General features: G+C 42.7%; 1 protein-coding gene across 1 annotated transcript; it reads left to right on the top strand.

Moving 5' to 3' along the window:
- The first annotated feature begins 726 nt into the window (after positions 1 to 726).
- MAPK1IP1L (mitogen-activated protein kinase 1 interacting protein 1 like) lies at positions 727 to 17,421 on the top strand. The gene is made up of 4 exons (XM_004601761.2): positions 727 to 1,000; positions 9,301 to 9,322; positions 9,964 to 10,662; positions 11,689 to 17,421. Exons 2-4 carry the CDS (start codon positions 9,305 to 9,307, stop codon positions 11,698 to 11,700), a joined length of 729 nt encoding a protein of 242 aa, XP_004601818.2. The 5' UTR covers positions 727 to 1,000; positions 9,301 to 9,304; the 3' UTR covers positions 11,701 to 17,421.
- The last annotated feature ends 1,293 nt before the right edge of the window (positions 17,422 to 18,714 follow it).

Here is an 18,714-nt window from a genome sequence, read left to right as displayed (position 1 = left end):
TGGCAGATCTGGGTTCGATCCCCGACATTCCCACACAGTCCCCTGAGGGCTACCAGGAGTAATTCCTGAGTGCAGAACGAGGAGTAACCCCTAAGCATCGCCTGGTGTGACCCTAAAAGACAAAAAATAATAATAAAAAACAGTACCCTAGATTGCCTGTTCATTGGCTCAGGCTTTCTTCTGGCTTAAGGCACTGCCATTCACAGCACCCTTAGGAGTGGGTCACTCTGGTGACGGTTAGTAAGTTTACAGTGAAATGTGAACCCGCTGACTCACCAGATATTTACATAAAGAAGCAAAATGTAACGTATTTCTAACATGCGTACTATCTGCATCTTAAATTGCAAGTTTTATATATTCATGTTTTTCATGAGAACTAGTCCCTGCTGAGGAAAAGAAAAAAAAAAGAAAAAGGCAAGCTAACGGGATATCTGCAAACCGTTGTTCCTTCATCAGTCTGTGCAGCCTTTTGCAAACGTCATCGCATCCCAAGTCTCCAGATTGGATAGCGTCCTAAAGATGCTCCAACTGCAAACGCCGCCCAGCTGCGGAGGTGAGAATCTACCGATAGGCCTTTCAAGGGAACCAGACGGCAACTTCCGCTAGGGAGTCCAGAAAGTCACTGATCTTGCGCAGTTGAAACTCCGGAAAACCCGGGCGCCTTCCTCCCGCCCACCAGGAGAGAGCAGTCACCCACCCACCCCCGGGCGGCCCGAGGGGGCGCCGCGCAGTCCGGGGCCCTCGAGTCGTGGTGCCGCCCCAAGCCTGACGGGGGCGCCCGCCTCCGGGTCCCGGGGCGACGAGGCGCGCGGGTGGGTCGGCGCGCGCGGCGTTTCCGCACTTCCTGTTCCGGTGTCGGGAGGAGTCGCGCGCCAGGGCTGGCCTTAGTGTTGCCGCCGTCTCTGCTGTGGCCCGTCAAGTTAGCGCTCCGCTCTTCGGTACCTGCTTCCCTCACACCCATCGCCGCTCCTCGGCCTCGCTGCGGGTTCGGATCTAGTCGGTGAGACCGCGGGGCTCGTGGAGCGGAGCGAGGGAGCGAGCGGGAGGCGGAGGGAGTCGCGGCTGTGGGGATCTCGGCGAATCGTTTCCTCGCCTCACAGTTCGAGGCCGGGGGCCACTACCCGCCGCCACACTTGAGTGCCCCCTAGAGACCCGGACCCTTGGCGGCGGGTGACGTCGGACCCAGTGGGTTTCTCGGCGCTTGACGTCAGGCTGGGCCGCCGAGGGAGTCCGGCCCCTCCCCCATTCTTCCCGGGCTGGCGACCCGCTCGGCGGCCGGTTCGCTCCGGTTGAGCCCCGGATCCCCCATTGTTCCTTTGGGCCCTGTAGGGGCGACAGACCTCGGGCCCCTGGCCCTGGGCGTGGATTTCTGTTCCCAAGACGGGCGCTGGGCCTAGATCGCTTGTGGAGGGGGCTCGCTAGCTGCAGACCATTCGTCGACACACGCCTACCCTCCCCCGCCCCCCTCCACAGATACCCCTGCCAGGTATTTCGAGGTCGGGAAAGTTCGGGGAGAGGTGGACCGTTTGTTCTCCTCCCTCGAAATCCCCCCCCTCGCCCCCAGTAGTGCTCACCTACCAGCAGTCGGAAGTGCTCGCGCCGCCCCCCGGGGCACCAGTGCTGCTGCTTGCTGGCGAAGGGCTTGCTGTCGCGCTTCAGAAATCTGCTAGGGCTTCTGTGCCCCTGGACGGGCGTGGAAGACCACAGCGTTGGCTGCGCTCCGCACCGGTCTCCGAAACTCCTGGGCAAAGCTGATTCACCTCGAAACCGAAGTCGGGGCCTACTGGGATAGTCTCATTACTCTCGCCCGAGAGGAGCAGGCCATCCCCTAAACACAACCCTGGGAGCCCACACGCTTGGAACTTAGGAACCTCTGCACTGTAGGCGGTGGGGAGCCACGTGCCAAGCGCAGAGCCCACCCCCAGAGTTAGGCTGCTCTTCCTGCCCCAGCGGTAGCCTCTGAGCGCCCCGGGTCCAGTTTTCCCACCAGCTACTCTCAGTGTCAAACTTAGGACAGTTTCCCATTGTCAGGAGTTTTTGAATTAAGAACTGCCTGTAAAGGAACGAAGCACTGTGACATCGATTGTAAAAATTGACGTTTACCCTTTTGCTGTGTGCTCTGGGGCCTGCTAAAATGAGACGATGGAGATTTTTTTCCAATCTATTTCAGGGAAAACATTTGCGGCGGATATTGTTTCTCTCTTTGCCCAGAGATTGGGAGAGTTCACTCTGTCCAGGGTCAGGGCAGAGATAGTTTTATTCCGAGAACTGCGCTTTTAGTGTCCAAGCTATCCACTGTGCCCACATACAAAGGAAGACGAGATTATCCGATTGTCCGCTCTTTGTATCGCAGGCACGCGCTGTTCTTGAGGCCCATTTACTCTTAACATTGCTGATCTGTCCCTCGTAGTTGAAGAAAGTTTATTCAGATGAACTGACTCTGACAGGGATGATGGAAGTCTTGGTGGGAAGACTTTCTGTTAATGATACGGGGGCAAATAGTTAAAGGGGAAATTAGTAAAACATGGCACCAGAGAAAAATTGCCTGAGTGGAAGTTAGAATGGGCTCAGGCCCAGGAATTGAAGGAGCTAATCCAGACATTCTCCTCTTCCCCAACCCCTCTGTCTTAAACCTAAGGAAAAGTGCTCACCAAGCTCCCTGCTTAAGAAAGTACAGAAGGGGAGGAGGTCTGGAGTGGTAGCACAGCGGGTAGGGCATTTGCCTGGCAAACCCGAGTTCGATTCCCAGCATCCCGTAGGGTCCCCTGAGCACCACCAGGAGTGATTCCTGAGTGCTGAGCCAGGAGGAACCTCTGAGCATCGCCAGGTGTGACCCAAAAAGCAAAAAAACAAAACAAAACAAAAAAAAAGCAAAACATGTCATTTACTTTTGGGGCTGGAGCGATAGTACAGCGGTAGGGCATTTGCCTTGCACTTGGCCAACCCAGGTTCTATTCCCAGCATCCCATATGGTCCCCTGAGCATTGCCAGGAGTAATTCCTGAGTGAAGAGCCAGGAGTAGTCCCTGTGCATCGCCGGATGCGACCCAAAAAGAAAAGAAATAAATAAGTAAATAAATAAATGAATAAATAAATTAAAATGATTCGAAGAATGAGTACTTAAAAAAGAAAATACCAAAGAAGTGATTTTTTTGAACATTCCTGGGCCTCTTACTTACACCCTGAGCCCCAGCATCCTTGCTTTGTCTTTCTCTTCCTCAAATAAAGCTTCTACTGAGTTCAGCCCTCTGTTTTGAAAATCTTGAATGCCGGAAGACGAAAAACTGAGCATTGTGACACTGACACTTCACATGCTTTCTAAATTTCAACCAATCTGAACTGCTTACACTTTTAATGTTTTTGGTCACATCTCACTGTGTGCAGGGCTTAACTCCTGGCTGTACTGAGGAATAGCCGGGATAGTCCCTGATGATAGTTCGGATCATATTGGGGTGCCCCAGATTGAACCCAGGTCAGAAAGCGCCTTCCCACTGTACTACCATGTCTCCAGCCCCTGAACTGTTTACCATGTCTCACAGATTCGTGCCTCCTCCCCTCAGCCTTTGTACAAGCTGTACTTTCTCTAGGGTCCCTATCCTCTTGTTCCCAGCTGTTTACTCACTACAGAGGCACCACTTTTCAAGACTCTACCTCCTTCCTTGAGATCCTTAAGTTGCTCTGGGGTATCCACAAATGACCTTGTGGACAGTTACCCCAACTTCAGCTTTTAGATTTTTTGTTGTGAACATATTTCGTGTAATTCTATTAATTGCCTCAAAGCCCAACACAGTACCCAGCAATTTTGTTCAGATAAATGTCTGGTAAATATAGAAAATCCAGGTGACATGTGGTTGTTGAAAAAAAAATGAAAAAAATATTAAATGTTCAGAAACTTTCGAATACCAAATTTCTTAATGCACAATAAAATGCCTGATAAACCAATAGGGGCTGGGGCGATAGCCCCTACTGGTTTATCAGCACAGCAGTAGGGCGTTTGCCTTGCATGTGGGCGACCCAGGTTCGATTCCCAGTATCCCATATGGTCCCCCAAGCACCGCCATGAGTGATTCCTGAGTGCATGAGCCAGGAGTAACCCCTGTGCAGCGCCGGGTGTGACCCAAAAAGAAAAAAAAAATTCTAATTTAAAAATTTGTTTTTGGAACTGAAGAGACAATGCAGTGGAAAAAGTGCTTGCCTTGCTTCCTGCCAACCCAAATTTAATCCTCAGCATCCTGTACACAATCTCCTAAGCATAATTAAGGTGTGCCCTCCCCCAAAAAATCAAATAGAACATATATTTTTTGGTACCATCCTTCCCCCCCCACTAACAACAGAAAAATCATGATTTCTTATATATCTGTAGTGTTTTACTTTTCCATGTAGTTACTTGCCTTTATCAAAACTTTACATTCAGGGGCTGGAGAAATAGCACGGCGGGTAGAGTGATTGCCTTGCACACAGCTGACCCGGGTTCGATTCCCAGCATTCCATATGGTCCCCTGAGCACCACCGGGGTGATTCCTGAGTGCAGAGCCAGAAGTAACCCCTGTGAATCGCCAGGTGTGACCCAAAAAGAAAAAAAAAATTTACATTCAGATTTGATAACCACATAGTCCCATACTCCTCCACAGTTGGGTGAGACTCTGAAATCTCCTGTGGCCAGTAATCACTCATAATTGTTGAATTTACTTTCCTTAAGCCTCTTTGAATTAACATTTTTCCTGATAAAGACCATAGGGATCACAGAAATGTTTCGCTTTTCTTTTTTTCTTTTTTTGCTTTTTTCAGTCACACCCGGCGTTGCACAGGGGTTACTCCTGGCTCTGCACTCAGGAATTACTCCTGGCGGTGCTCAGGGGACCATATGGGATGCTGGGAATCGAACCCGGGTTAGCCGTGTGTGAGGCAAATGCCCTACCCGCTGTGCTATCACTCCAGCCCCATGTTTCACTTTTCTAATGTGTTTTAAAATAAATTTTAAATTGGGGAGCTAGAGCAGTAGTGTAGTGGCTAGGGTGCATGCCTTGCGTACAACCCACATTGGTTTGATCTCTGACAGCCCATATGGTCCCCAAAGCCAGCCAGAAGTAAGCCCAAAGCACCTCTGGGTGTGACCCAAAAACCAAAAATAATAATTAATAAATTTTGTAGCAATGTAATCCCATTGTTCATCGATTTGCTTGAGCAGACACCAGTAATGTCTCCATTGTAAGATTTGTTACTGTTTTTGGCTTATCAAATATGCCATGGGTAGTTTGCCAGTCTCTGCTGTGTGGACAGGATACTCTCGGTAGCTTGCCAAGCTCTCCAAGAGGGACAGAGGAATCAAACCCGGGTCAGCCACATGCAAGGCAAATGCCCTACCTGCTTTGCTATCGCTCCAGTCTTGTTTTAAAATTATTGTGTTCTGGGACCAGAGCTCAACCAGCAGAAAATTGCATATGAGAGGTCCCAGGCACCACTGTTATCTTTTGGGGGTAGAGGGGCTTAACGGGCACATTAAGGTGACAGTTAGGCCTCATCTTAATAGTTAGCAATAACTCCTGTTCCAGAATAACTTTTTAGAAAATCTGAATATTTCATATTCTGCATCTCATCGTATTTATTATTATTTTTTTTTTGGCTTTTTGGGTCACACCTGGCGATGCACAGGGGTTACTCCTGGCTCTGCACTTAGGAATTACCCCTGGCCATGCTCAGGGGACCATATGGGATGCTGGGATTTGAACCCGGGTCGGCCGCGTGCAAGGCAAATGCCCTACCCGCTGTGCTATCTCTCCAGCCCCATCTCATCATATTTAAACACAGATGGTTGATTCTGTTTTTTACCTTTTTGATGAAAGTGTCCCTGTTAAACTAGTTGACATGAGAACTATTTTAGGGCTGAAGAGCAGGTCATGTGAATGCAGTGCTGTAGAACCTATTTCTGATCCCTTTAGTCAGATCTTCATTAATCATGCTCTTCTAATACCTGAGCGGAAGAGAGTACAACAGTAGGGAGTTTGCCTTACACATGACCAACCTGGCTTCGATCCTAGCACCCCATATAGTCCCTTCAGCCCCACTTGGAGAACCTCACCTGAGTTCAGAGCCAGGAGTAAGCTCTGAGCATTGCTAGGTGCCCCACCACCACCAAAAAAAAAAAAAAATTGGTACCGTTTCTGTCTTTCAGGATTTTACTTTTCATTTATAAAAACCAGCTTGCTTGCTGTATTTTTAATGTTACATTTTAGGGTTAACACTTTAATTTTGGCCTATAAACTACATATTATTTATGTGTCTGTTTTTGTTGGTGTGTTTTGTTGGTTTGGGAGCCATACCTGGCAGTACTTAGGGATTAGTCCTGGCTTCATTAATCTCTCCTGGTGGGGCTCGATGAACCTTATGGGGTGCTGGAGATCAAGCCCAGGTCAGCCACATGAAAGGCAAGTGCCAGCCCTTTGGGTGTGTTTTTCAAAAATAGTGAGAGAAGAGAGTAATTCTGAAGACCTGAACAGAAAGAGCTTGTGAAATTGAATGGGTTACTTTGTTAGTCTCAGCTCTAGAATTAATGTGAACTTTGATACACAATCATTTTCAGTTTTTAAAAGGCTCACCCTTGTTTGAAAAGCATGTTAGTCTTATGTGAACTTTAAACTTGCACAGTGATAAAGTTTCTTTAGGTGTGATGTGATGCTTTGATTGATATAAATCTTTTTGTTTGTTTGTTTTGGCTTGCTGTTGTTGTTGTTGTTGTTGTAGTTATGCTTTGAGGCCATTCCCTCAGGGCTTACTCCTAGCATGCTTGGGGGACCACACGTAGTCCCAGGAATGGGTCAGCTGCATGCAAAGCAAGCACTCTGCCTTCAGTACTATTGCTTGGTCCTAAAATACAGGGCTGGAGCGATAGTACAGTGGGTAGGGCATTCGAGTTGCTTGCAGCCAGTCTTAGTTCTGTCCCCAGCACCCCATGTGATCCCTGAGCGCTACAGGTGTGGTCCAAAAACAAAAAATAAAATAAATTTTATCATGAAATTACATGTAATTATTTTTGTATGCATTCAAGGTATTTTGATATTTTGAATAAAAGCCAAGGATATAGTAATTGTGTCTTAGGTTTCATGTTCCTTTTTCTTATGATTAACTAAATCACACATAAGAAGCAAGTTTGACACAGTACTAAGTCACGTTCATATAATTAACACGAAAAAGTATTGACAGTCAAAGAAGAAAAAATTGTGAAAAGTTTATAGTTTATTAGCTGCCAAAAGAGCTTCTAACAAAATTCACTTTTTAAAACTAGCAAAATAGCAAAACTAAAGCAACATAAGCATAAATAAAATTCTTTAATCATTCACTAAGTCAGTGATGGTTGGATGGATCTCTTAGAATAGGAGATGTGTGCTGAAAGTAGGCAAAGGACCAAACATGATGGCCTCTCAGTATCTGTATTGCAAACCATAATGCCCATATAAGTAGAGAGTAGGAAGGAAATTGTCTGCTATAGAGGCAAGGGGTAGGGTGGGATGGGGTGGCAAGAGGGATACTGGGGACATTGGTGGTAGATAATGTACACTGGTGGGGGAATGGGTATTTGATCATTGTATGACTGAAACTCAGTCATGAAAGCTTTGTAACTATCTCACAGTGATTCAGTTTTTTAAAGAGTGTCCTACAGTGCTCAGAATTACCTGAGCTACTCTGGCTGCACTGCGGGTCTTCAGGGCTGTACCTACAATACTCAATGGGCCGTGTGTTCCCAGGGATCAAGCCAGGCAAGCAGGATGGAGGGCATGTGCCTTACTTATCTTACCAACTATTACCAACTAAAAGAAAAAAGAGACCAAAAAAATGATAAAATTTCTATCCTAGTGGAGAAGCAAGGACAATGCAATAGTGCTTAAGGAACCGTATGCCAGGGATCAACTCAAGTCAGCCACATGCAAGGCCTTCACCCCTGTACTGTCTTTTGGCTGTTTATAATTATTTTGTGATAGGGTGGGTGAAGCACCAAACCTGCAATGCTCAGGGAGTACTCCTGGCAGGGTAGGGGACCATATAGGGTGCTGGTGATCAAACTCTGTTGCCTGCATGTAAGACAAGTGCCTTACCAGCTGTGCTCTTTCCAGTCTGTATACTGTTGTTTTTTTTTTAATGTACTTGTAAGTAGCAAAATAATTTAAAGCAGTAAAATACACCTTATCTTTTTTTATTTGGGGGTCACACCCAGCAATGCTCATGAGTTACTCCTGGCTTCACACTCAGAAATTACTCATGGTAGTAATTTCTTGGGACTGCTAGGGATGGAATCTGAGTCTGGCCATGCAAGATTGTACTCTCTCTCTAGACTACACTTGTGTTTTTTAATAGGAAGTCAGAGAGCAAGCAAAAAGTAATGAGGCTGGGTTGGAGTAGGGAAGTGAATTGGAAAGGAAGGTTCACAACTAAGCCTCCTGGAGGGAAGGAAGTGGTCTGTCTATATGTTGGGAGGTTACAGGGATATGTCAAATTTAGAAGGGCCAGAGCAGTAGTACAGTGAGTAGTCGTTTGCCTTAAACATGGCCACCCTGGTTCAATCCCCAGCATCCCATATGGTTCCCCGAGCACCAACAGGAGTAGTTTCTGAGTGCCAAGCCAGGGGTAACCCCTGAGCACTGCCAGGTGTGACCCGCCCTCCCCCCACAAAAAAAAAAAAGATATATGAAATGTTAGAAGTTTGTTGTTTTTTTTAATTGATCGGACTAATTGTGGTTCAGGACATGAGCAAATTCAGAGGGGTGGGAAACAGCATAACTGGAATTTAAAAGAGTATAATTTCTGTTTAAAAGAAATAAAAGTTATTGGTGTCAGAGAAATAGTGCAGGAATTGCACAGTCCCTACCCTCCTATTATATATACATATATATATACACATACATATATATGTATATGTATATACATATACATATACATATATATATATATATATGATACCTAGTTTTACTCTATCATAGGTCAAATCACAAAATTCAGAAGCCAAAACAGTTGATTGGGGTAAGGGGGGCTCCCAAGCAGTACTCAAGGGATCCAGGGTACCTTCATACCTTTTACTACTAAAACAATTAGTAGATTTAATAGCATCCAATGGTAGAAGAGTTAAGAGAAAAGGACAGTACAGATTGTTGTAGATTTATATCACTGGGTGATAGACTTGTTTTAAGTAAAATTAAATTTCAGTTTTTCATTTATGTCAAAATAATATGTACATGGGAATTTATATGTTAAGAATGTATTAGAAAATGCTGACTTTAAAAGATTCCTCTTTTTTTTTTTTTTTTTTTAGGAAAATGTCTGAAGAGTTTTCGGTAAGTTGGTGCATTTATTTTTTTATAACACTTTTAGCTTTGAATTTTATTTGTAGTTGATGACTTACCTTTGCTTAAAGTTTTGCCTTAAGTGCTCTGTTAGCCTGATAAAATTAATAATACTATTGATTACTATTAGCAATATTCTAACATCTGTTGAAAAGTATGCATCAGATACGATGTTGAGTGTATTACCACCTTTAAGACTTAAACTAATCCTAGACTTTTTTGAAAATGAAGAAACTGTCTGCGGCCATACCACCCTGAATGCGCCCAATCTCGTCTGATCTCAGAAGCTAAACAGGGTTGGGCCTGGTTAGTACTTGGATGGGAAAATGAGGAAACTGAGTATCAAAGGGAATATGTAACTTTTGGTTTGAGCCAGTCTACATCATGTTAAGCAGTTGTATCTAGAAAACTCAAACTTCTCTGAAGAATATTAGCTGTTGATATTCATTGGAACATCTCAAGTTTTATATTAAATGAATTATTTCCAAAATGAACAGCTTGCCTTTTAAAAATGCAACTGGTTATTTATAATCCTTGACCCTGTGGCTGACTTGTCTTTTCTGAGTTTCTAATAATGTTTGGCAAGACTTGTCCATAGATGAGCTTAGTAATGTTCCTGTCTTGTATTGCAGTTGGCAGATGCACTGCCTGACCACTCCCCTGCCAAAACTTCTGCTGCGAGTAATACAAAACCTGGCCAACCTCCTCAAGGTTGGCCCAGTTCCAATCCTTGGAACAACCCAAGCGCTCCACCTTCTATGCCATCTGGACTCCCACCAAGTGCAACACCCTCCACTGTGCCTTTTGGACCAGCACCAACAGGAATGTATCCATCTGTGCCTCCTGCTGGACCTCCTCCAGGACCCCCTGGCCCCTTTCCTCCTGCTGGACCCTCCTGTCCCCCTCCTGGTGGTCCTTACCCAGCCCCAGCTGTACCAGGCCCTGCTGGGCCATATCCTACACCAAATATGCCCTTTCCGGAGCTCCCGAGACCATATGGTGCGCCAACAGATCCAGCTGCAGCTGGTCCTTTAGGTCCATGGGGATCCATGTCTTCCGGACCTTGGGCACCAGGAATGGGAGGGCAGTATCCTACCCCTAGCATGCCATATCCATCTCCAGGGCCATATCCTGCACCTCCTCCCCAAGCACCGGGAGCAGCACCACCTGTTCCGTGGGGCACTGTTCCACCAGGAGCCTGGGGACCACCAGCACCATATCCTGCCCCTGCAGGATCATACCCCACACCAGGACTCTATCCCACTCCAAATAATCCTTTTCAAGTGCCTTCAGGACCTTCTGGTGCTCCGCCAATGCCTGGTGCCCCCCATGTGAGTGTTTTATTTTTTTAGCAAATGTGCAGTAACAGGTACACAGCTGAAAGATTGTCTTGAGTTTTTAGTGGAACATTAGAAAGCTCTTTTAAACTTTAAAGAAAGTGGTGTATATATTGAAATATGAAGTGTAAATTTCAAACCATAGGTAAAACATTTTAAATAAGTGAAAATACAGGAAATTCCTGTACTATGAAGAGAAAAGCTTCCTAAAGAAGCCCCCAAACTTGAGTAAATTACTGTCCTCAGTAACATCCATGCGATCTCACAGATAGTTTGTCAGGCATGGGTGTCGGGCAGAAATAAACCCTGAGCACCACCAGGTGTAGCCCAAAAACAGAATATTGTAGATACTGTTTATGTAGCACCATATCAAACAGTTCAGTAAAAGCAGTCTGCCTGTCTCACCTAGTGTATCAATAGCTTTTGGGAGAATCCACAGAAGTTAATATGTAACATTGCTCAGTTTTCATTGTACTCTCCATATTGTTTTTCAGGGAGACTTTTTAGAGTTTTAGCATCATTGAGCTCAAGATAATACCACTATTATGCATTGCATTTGCAGGTGTGATTTATAGTTTATTGTTAGTCAAGCTGGAGGAGGGTTGACATTTTAGTTGAGAATTCTGAATTGCCTTGGGCTTAACACTGAGTAGAAAAGGAGCCACTTCCTCCAGGAATAAGCCTAGTTAGTATTCAAATGAGTCTTAGTTCTCCTTACCTCCTTAGGGGGAATAAAACATATTTACTCTTAAAATAATCAGATTTGCAAGAGAGTAATTAGTCATCTCCACTGTGAAGGGGAAAAAAAATGAAGTACTCCAAAACTAATTTATTTGTTTAACATCTTCCTCTCAATATTTTCTGTTTAAAAATTAGTTTTACAAATTGTATGCCTAAGTAAATGATATGTATTGTTGTTTGCATTTATCTAGCAGTATGTTTATTTTAAGCCTCAGCAAGGAGTAAAGAAACTCCATGTACAAAAATCTAGATACTGACCTTTTCTTTTTTCTTTTGCAGTCTTACCATTAAACAATGGAAGAAGAGATGATGTTTTGCTTATGAAGTCCATATATGCACATTTGTGCATATATTAAAATTGATGGTTTCACTAAGAGGGCATTCATGAAGAACAACCCTTGCACCTCTCAGAGATTATCTGCCTCTTGTACTTGGATGCATAGTACATCAGATGACTACAATCAGATAAAAATGTAAATCATTCAAATGTGATTTTATTTGGTTTTATGGAAAGTCAAAGTGATTGCATATATTGAATAGTTCCTTGATACAATTTGTTCAATACAAGTTTTCCAATTTGTTTAAATTATGGAATTGCACACTTAAATATCTAAAATGATGTGAGCTATTAAGAACTTACAACGTCATTGGGAATTTTTTTTTCTATTCTCCAAAATAAAGGAAAATAATCACATTGTCATAATTTAAGCAAATTATGCCTCTCAACCTTTTCTGAACTCCTCTAGATATGGGATAAATAAACCTGACCCTGGGGGAGTTATATTTTGCATATACATGTTTTTTATTTGTGATAATTGTCACATATTGAGTCACTAACCAGGCAGTGTTCCACTTTTATTGAGCTTTTAGAACTCAATTCTGAGTTCTACCAATTTGTTTTCTTTTTAGCCAAAGGGGTGATACAATTCTAAAATTTGATGTTTATGGAAGCTAACTTTTTAATGCAGGCAATATTTGTATAAATTATTTTCTTAGGGAATTGGTACTTAGAGAATGATTCAGAATATATTACATTGATACTGCTTTGGGAAGGACTCAAGGGAGGAAGTCATGCTCCTTTGTCTTTCTACATTTGAACTTCAAACTAGAGGAAACCCTGGAAATTGCTTCATGATGACAGGTAGTTTGCATTCCCACGAAACTTATCTGCCCAGAGCATTCCATGCAGCCCATCTCCCTCTTCCTGGTACTTTGGAAGAAGTACATCCCTTACTTCTCCCTGCTAGGGACACTGGCACATCTCGGGGTCTACATGAACACATATAGCAATTATGTTTGGAGAACTTGTGCCACACAGCTATGACTGTTCTCTTTGTACAAGTTTGATCAAAATAAGTATTTGAGTCTAGTTATGTCCTCCTTGGTTTATAAAGTGCTTGTGGCCAATAGTTCCGTTCTGTATTTGTTGACAGGCAAATAAGTAGAATTGATGCCATCCTTAAAGATTTCTCTTAACACTGAAAATAGTAAGATATAGTTTAAAGCTGAGTTTAAAGCAGTGATTGTGTTAATAAAATGAGTATTGTTTATAACCCTAGGAGTAACCCAGGAAGCTTTTTGGACTCTTAGATTAGATTTGATTTTTCTATTTGCATTCTTTAGTTTGGGGATCCATGCCTGGCAGTGCTTGAAGGTTGTTCCCTTCTGTGCATGGCTACCTTGCCAGTTTGGGGGCGTCTAACCCTGGCCTGCTACATGCAAAGTAAACTTTAAGTATTTTAATTATTCCCCACCCATATTATTAGATTTGAAATAGAACTCAACCATGTTCTTTGTCAGTTAACTATTTTGAAACTTTGTGTTCACTGGATTACTAAAACTCTATTGTGAATTTCTTGACCAGTAGAGATTTATGCTAGTAGAGATTTAGTGCTCTTGTTTTTGCTTAGAAATAAAATATTTAGTAATTAGTCCTCTTAATATTTAAAGTCAAGGATCCCAAATGCTGCCAGTTTAATGAGTTAAAGCTACCTCCTTTCAGGAAAGAACAAAATGATTGCCTTGGAGTACAACATTCACTTTTTTCCTAATCTCTTTTAACTGAATGGAAGGTTCAAGTTTCAGAAATAAAACTAACTTGTTGATATTCTCTGACCAGACATACTGTTAGCTCTTACATAGCATAGCATAATGGCACAACTGGTGTTTTTCTTTTGCCTTGTTAAGGACAACGGCAGCTGTCAACTCTCAGAATCTTTTGTCAAAGCAGCCTTCTTTGTACAAGGCAAAGTATTCTTAAAGAGTGATATAGGGTATATTGTCCATTGGTAGCATGGTGTCAGCTAATTCATTTTGTTAAGATCATAGATTAGGATAGCAGCAAAAATCCCTATTTTTATTGTTACATTGGAATAGGTAACAGCTCTGACTTTAGATGCTGTGTTTAACACTAGAAAGGATAATGTGTTTCATTAAAGAAAAAGAATTAAAAAGGAGTCTTAACTGTGGAGTCTATTGATAACAGAAAATCTTGCTAAAGAGCTATGAACACAAAATTTGAAATCACTACTTTTGATAAGCAATTTTTGGTAATTACCTGCCCTGCTCAACCATTTTTAACTTTTTGTGTTTTCCTCTGAAGGATATTTCAGCTGTTATTTGTGGGTTTGGTTTTTTTTTTTTCTATAATGTTGGAGTAAAAGATCTTAAGATCAGTTTAGTAGGAAATATTTTGGCAGTAGAAACTTTGGAATGTGCGTTTGAACTTTTCAGTTAAAATCTTTGATGGAGATCATTGAAATGTGCTGAAGTTAAAATAATATTTTTTTATATGAACCTGAAAAAGATTTCCAAAAAAACTTTTAAATGTAGGGGCTAACTAGATAGTACAGAGTTAAGGCGCTTGTTTGCATGCAGCCAGCCTCAGGTCAGTCCCCAGCACCATGCATGGACCCCCTGGGCACAGCCCCCGGAATAATGGGTACCGTTAGGTGTGCCACCCACCCACCAAGAAAAAATTTTTTAAATATAGCCAGGATATATCAGATCCTCAATCATGGTTCTCAAAAATTTGGGCTCCTTTAAAAAAGTGCTTAAAATAATGACACTTGGGTTGGCCCTGTGAAGCTCTGATTCCACAGCTCTAATTTGTATAAAATAGCACGTTGATCAAGTATAGACAACACATTTATTGTCATAACCTACAAGCGTTTTTGGGCAAATTTTCTCTTTATTATTTTCAGTGACAAATAATCGGGTAAAAAAAAAGAGATGGATTTTTACCTTAACTAGTGACACTACTAGGATGGAATGTTGGAATATTTTCTAGGAAAGAAGTCAGTTTGCCTATCTTCTTTTACCTCACAAATGCTTAGTGCTACCTGTTGTACCCAAGTGTACATCTTTTGAAGCTCTGGGTATGAACATAGAACTCCGTTTCAATTAAAATACTGTGCCTAGTTTGCCTGTCAGTTGCCTACACTTATGTATAGTTAGTGCCAATGTCTCCCTCATTGACCCTGAATAATCTAGTGCTAGCTTTTTATTAAATGTCAGGGTAACAAGCCCTAGAAATTAAACCTAAGCACAAACCTTCAAGTATTGAAACTTGAAAACCAAATTCCAGACGAATCACGCTGATAAAACTGCACTATGCATAAAATGTGGTAGGTTGTTTTCAGGGAAGACAATAATAAAGCAGTAGTTAAAGGAATTAAAGACACTGTTCCTTTTGTTTTCAGAATTCTGCCCAGTAAAACAGCTGCCAATAAAATCAGTATTGAGAATGTGCCATGGAAGCTTCTGGCTAAAGAAAACTTAGCAATGCACTTAACCAACTCATTTGTGTGCAAATCCAGGTTACTTTGCTAGATGGCAGAGAGAGAAGGATAAAGGAGAATGTCCTAAAGGCTCATATCCTGGCGATGGCATTTACAGAATTTGTTAGTACACCATTGTTTACCTAGGTAAACATCTTAGTAATGCAACTGCTGGGAGTTTTACTTAGGTAAACATTTTAGTAATGCAACTGCTGGGAATTGGAGGTCACCTTTTGTGTATTTTAAGGAGCAAAGTCTGGTATACCTAAATGTTTTTCAACTTTTCAATCCTGGGAAATAGTGGCATCTTTTTAATCTTCATCCCCCCTCCCCCCTCCCCCGTCCGAGAAAGGCACTTTTCACTGCCTGTCACTGATTCGCAGATACTGATTTGTTGCCATTTAGTAAACTAATTTTTATATGTGTGTTCTAGAAAAACTTTAAATTTTTTTTTGATGTTGTGACTCTTTCATTGACTAAACAATGACAAATTTAGTGTATGTAATTGTCTATGCATTTTAAGTTAAACTGCCTAAAATGTGATTTGAGACATATACATTTGTTTGTATTGTGAACTACAAGCAATCTGAGATGTTAGGTTTTATCACCTGCTGCTGTATTTGAAAACAAAGACAAATGTTGCTTTAAGAAGTAATTATAAGTAGAAATGGTTTATGGATATGATACTTGATATTTTTTAAGATAAACTTGTTTGCTTTTATGTATTATACCTGAAAACTTTTTAAACTTGTTTTTTCATGGTTGCATCCTTGTTTTTGTTTTTGTTTTTTAATTTTATACTTTAAACCTACTTTGGGGCTTTCTTGAGCCAGTTTAGAAACTGATTAACTACAAATAATTATGCTAAAGAAAAGGGAGACTGACAAGCTTTAGCCACTTAAGATCACTTCTGTGGGGGGTGTGATCTGCATGGAAACATTATAATACATCTTCCAGAAGGCCTCTCAGAACTGGGTGCCCTTGCTCTGCTCCCTTGTAGGCTGAGCTATGCTTTGTAACCAGTTTGTCCAAACAAAGTTAGATCCCCTTACCTCTCCACCCTAGCAGTGACATCTGTCCTTTTCTTTCCTGAGTTAGGTCAAGCCTTAACTGCTATTCAATAGGGAGGAGGGTCACTATTTTGTTTACCATTTCCTTGCCACAGGGGATTTGCTAGCCTTTCATGGAAACCCCCTTGAGTTTTAAACTTTTGAAGTTTAACTTGAATTTCTGCTTTTTTTGCCTTATAATATTGTACATCTGACTGATTCTCTTTGCGTTTGTAACTTGACTATAGCTCTCAGAGCTTTCATCCGTCCCCTTTTATTTACAGAAGTTTTCATGGGAGAAAAGTTAACTTCCAGAAAAAGAATATCCCCTAATTAGAAATATAGCTCTGGGAGTGTAAATAGATCAGTGCTCAAGTCACTTACCAGCTGTGTTGGGTCTATAGTTTTAAATTCTTCAGATGTAAAAGAGTGCACTTATCTCTTAGAGCTGACAAGTTTGTATTAGATAATTCATAGGAAGCATTTAGTATAATTTTTGCCTATAATAATAACCCAGTTCGCTCATGTGTGAGGCTCTGCCCGAATGTGTGGAAAGTGGCCTGGAGTGTGGCAGTGGTAGAGTAGTGGAGGTCGGCTGCCAAGTCTGGGTCCCTTGGGGCAGGGAGGGCTCTCACCTGAGACCCTCTGGGGCACCCCTGGTGTGGAGTACGGTGGCATGGTTATGGGGGCCTCATTTTATGCTCCCTCTGGGAAAAGCAGCCATGAGTTCTGGAGGGTGGCTGATGAGGAGCCATATAATATATACCTCTCAGAGAGTCCAGCAAGCTACCAAGAGTATCTCACCCGCACAGCAGAGCCTGGCAAGGTCCCCGCGGCATATTCTATATGCCAAAAACAGTAACAGTAACAGGTCTCATTCCCCTGACCCTGAAAAAGAGTGTCCAATCATTGGGAAAACCGAGTAAGGAGAGACTGCTAAAATCTCAAGGCTGGGGCGAATGGAGACATTACTGGCACCCGCTCAAGTAAATCAGTGAACAATGGGATGACAGTGACAGTGATAATATTGATTGAAATTCAACTGTAATTCTCATCTTCATATTCCCTAAAAGTTCCCACGTACATTTATAGTGAATTTGGTACCATTCTGGTTCAGAGCAATTTTTTTTTCCTTTTTAATGAAATGGCATTTCTTTAATAAACTTCATTCTTATGGTACCTGATCCAAGCAGGTCTATTTTTTTTTTTAAGCCACCATTTTAAAACTTTGTACCAATCCTATTGCTAAAGATTTGTGATGCTAAATCGAATCCTGATGAGTTACTTTGGTGGATGGAGTGAGGACACCCAGCTTAGTGCTGGAAGGTTTCTCCTGGTGCTCAGGACACGTGGTGCCGTGATAGGAACCAAGGCCTTCTGTACTGAGAGCTTGCAGAGCTCTTTGAGGGAACATCAGAGGAGAGTTTGGGTCACTTAGAGTTAGTTGCAGTAATACTTGTTTGTTACTCTCATTGGAGCACTTTTGTATGTTGAAGTAGTAAGCTACTTTGATTACGTAGTAACTGTAATAACTAGTTCATTACTTGAACTGACTTGGGGGTTTAGGACTGAGGAGGGGACCCACTGGGTAAAGAGCTTTGTTGGCTTCCCCATATGTTCACAGAGCAATTCCACCCCGAGGATTCAGAAGCAACCTAACATTGGAGCAGAAGAGAATTACAGGGGATAAGGCGTTTGCCTTGCAAGTGCCCAGCCTGGGTCAATCCCCAACACCCCATATGAAGCCCGTCAAAAGTGATCCCTGAGTACAGAGCCAGGAGTGAACACTTAGCACTGCTGCTTGAGCCCCCTTCCCCCAAAAGGATGAGGGACTTTTTTTGGGGGGGGCAGGGGGCCCACACCGGGCAATGCACAAGGGTTACTCCTGGCTCATGCACTCAGGAATTACTCCTGGTGGTGCTCAGGGGACCCTATGGGATGCTGGGAATCAAACCCAGGTCAGCCGCATGCAAGGCAAACACCCTACCCACTGTGCTAGTATTCTAGCCCGATGAGGGGCTTTTTTGAGGTTCAGTTAATGTTCCCAAGTTAGGTCTGATCCTTGCTTATAGATCTCACAAAGTCGTCACTTGGTAGAGAGAGAAAGCAACTCTTTGTGCCTTAGAAAGTCTCTAATCCCAGAATGGGAGCACCAACTCATTGTCTCATCTAACCTCCCTCCCTCCCCAAAACTCAAGTCTCTAAATACAGAGCAGGGGTTAAGATTCCAGGGTGTGAGTGGAGCAGAGAGTACAGATAGGGTCAGCTCAAATTCAGTCACCAGCATCCCATATGGTTCCCCCAAGGCAAAGCCAAGAGTAACCCCTGAGCACAGACAGGTGAGGCTCAAAAACAAAACAAACAAAAAAAGACTCCTTGAAATTTGGGAGAGGACAATTTTTTTCATAGTCCTTAACAAGCAAGTTTTTATTTCTTTGTTGGGGAAGTACAAAATGATGAGCTGCTTTGAAACTTTA

The sequence above is a fragment of the Sorex araneus genome, chromosome 3, assembly GCF_027595985.1.
Source record: "Sorex araneus isolate mSorAra2 chromosome 3, mSorAra2.pri, whole genome shotgun sequence".
Classification (NCBI taxonomy): domain Eukaryota; kingdom Metazoa; phylum Chordata; class Mammalia; order Eulipotyphla; family Soricidae; genus Sorex; species Sorex araneus.
Note: the sequence above shows the minus strand (reverse complement) of the source record. Positions and strands in the feature narration are given on the sequence as shown.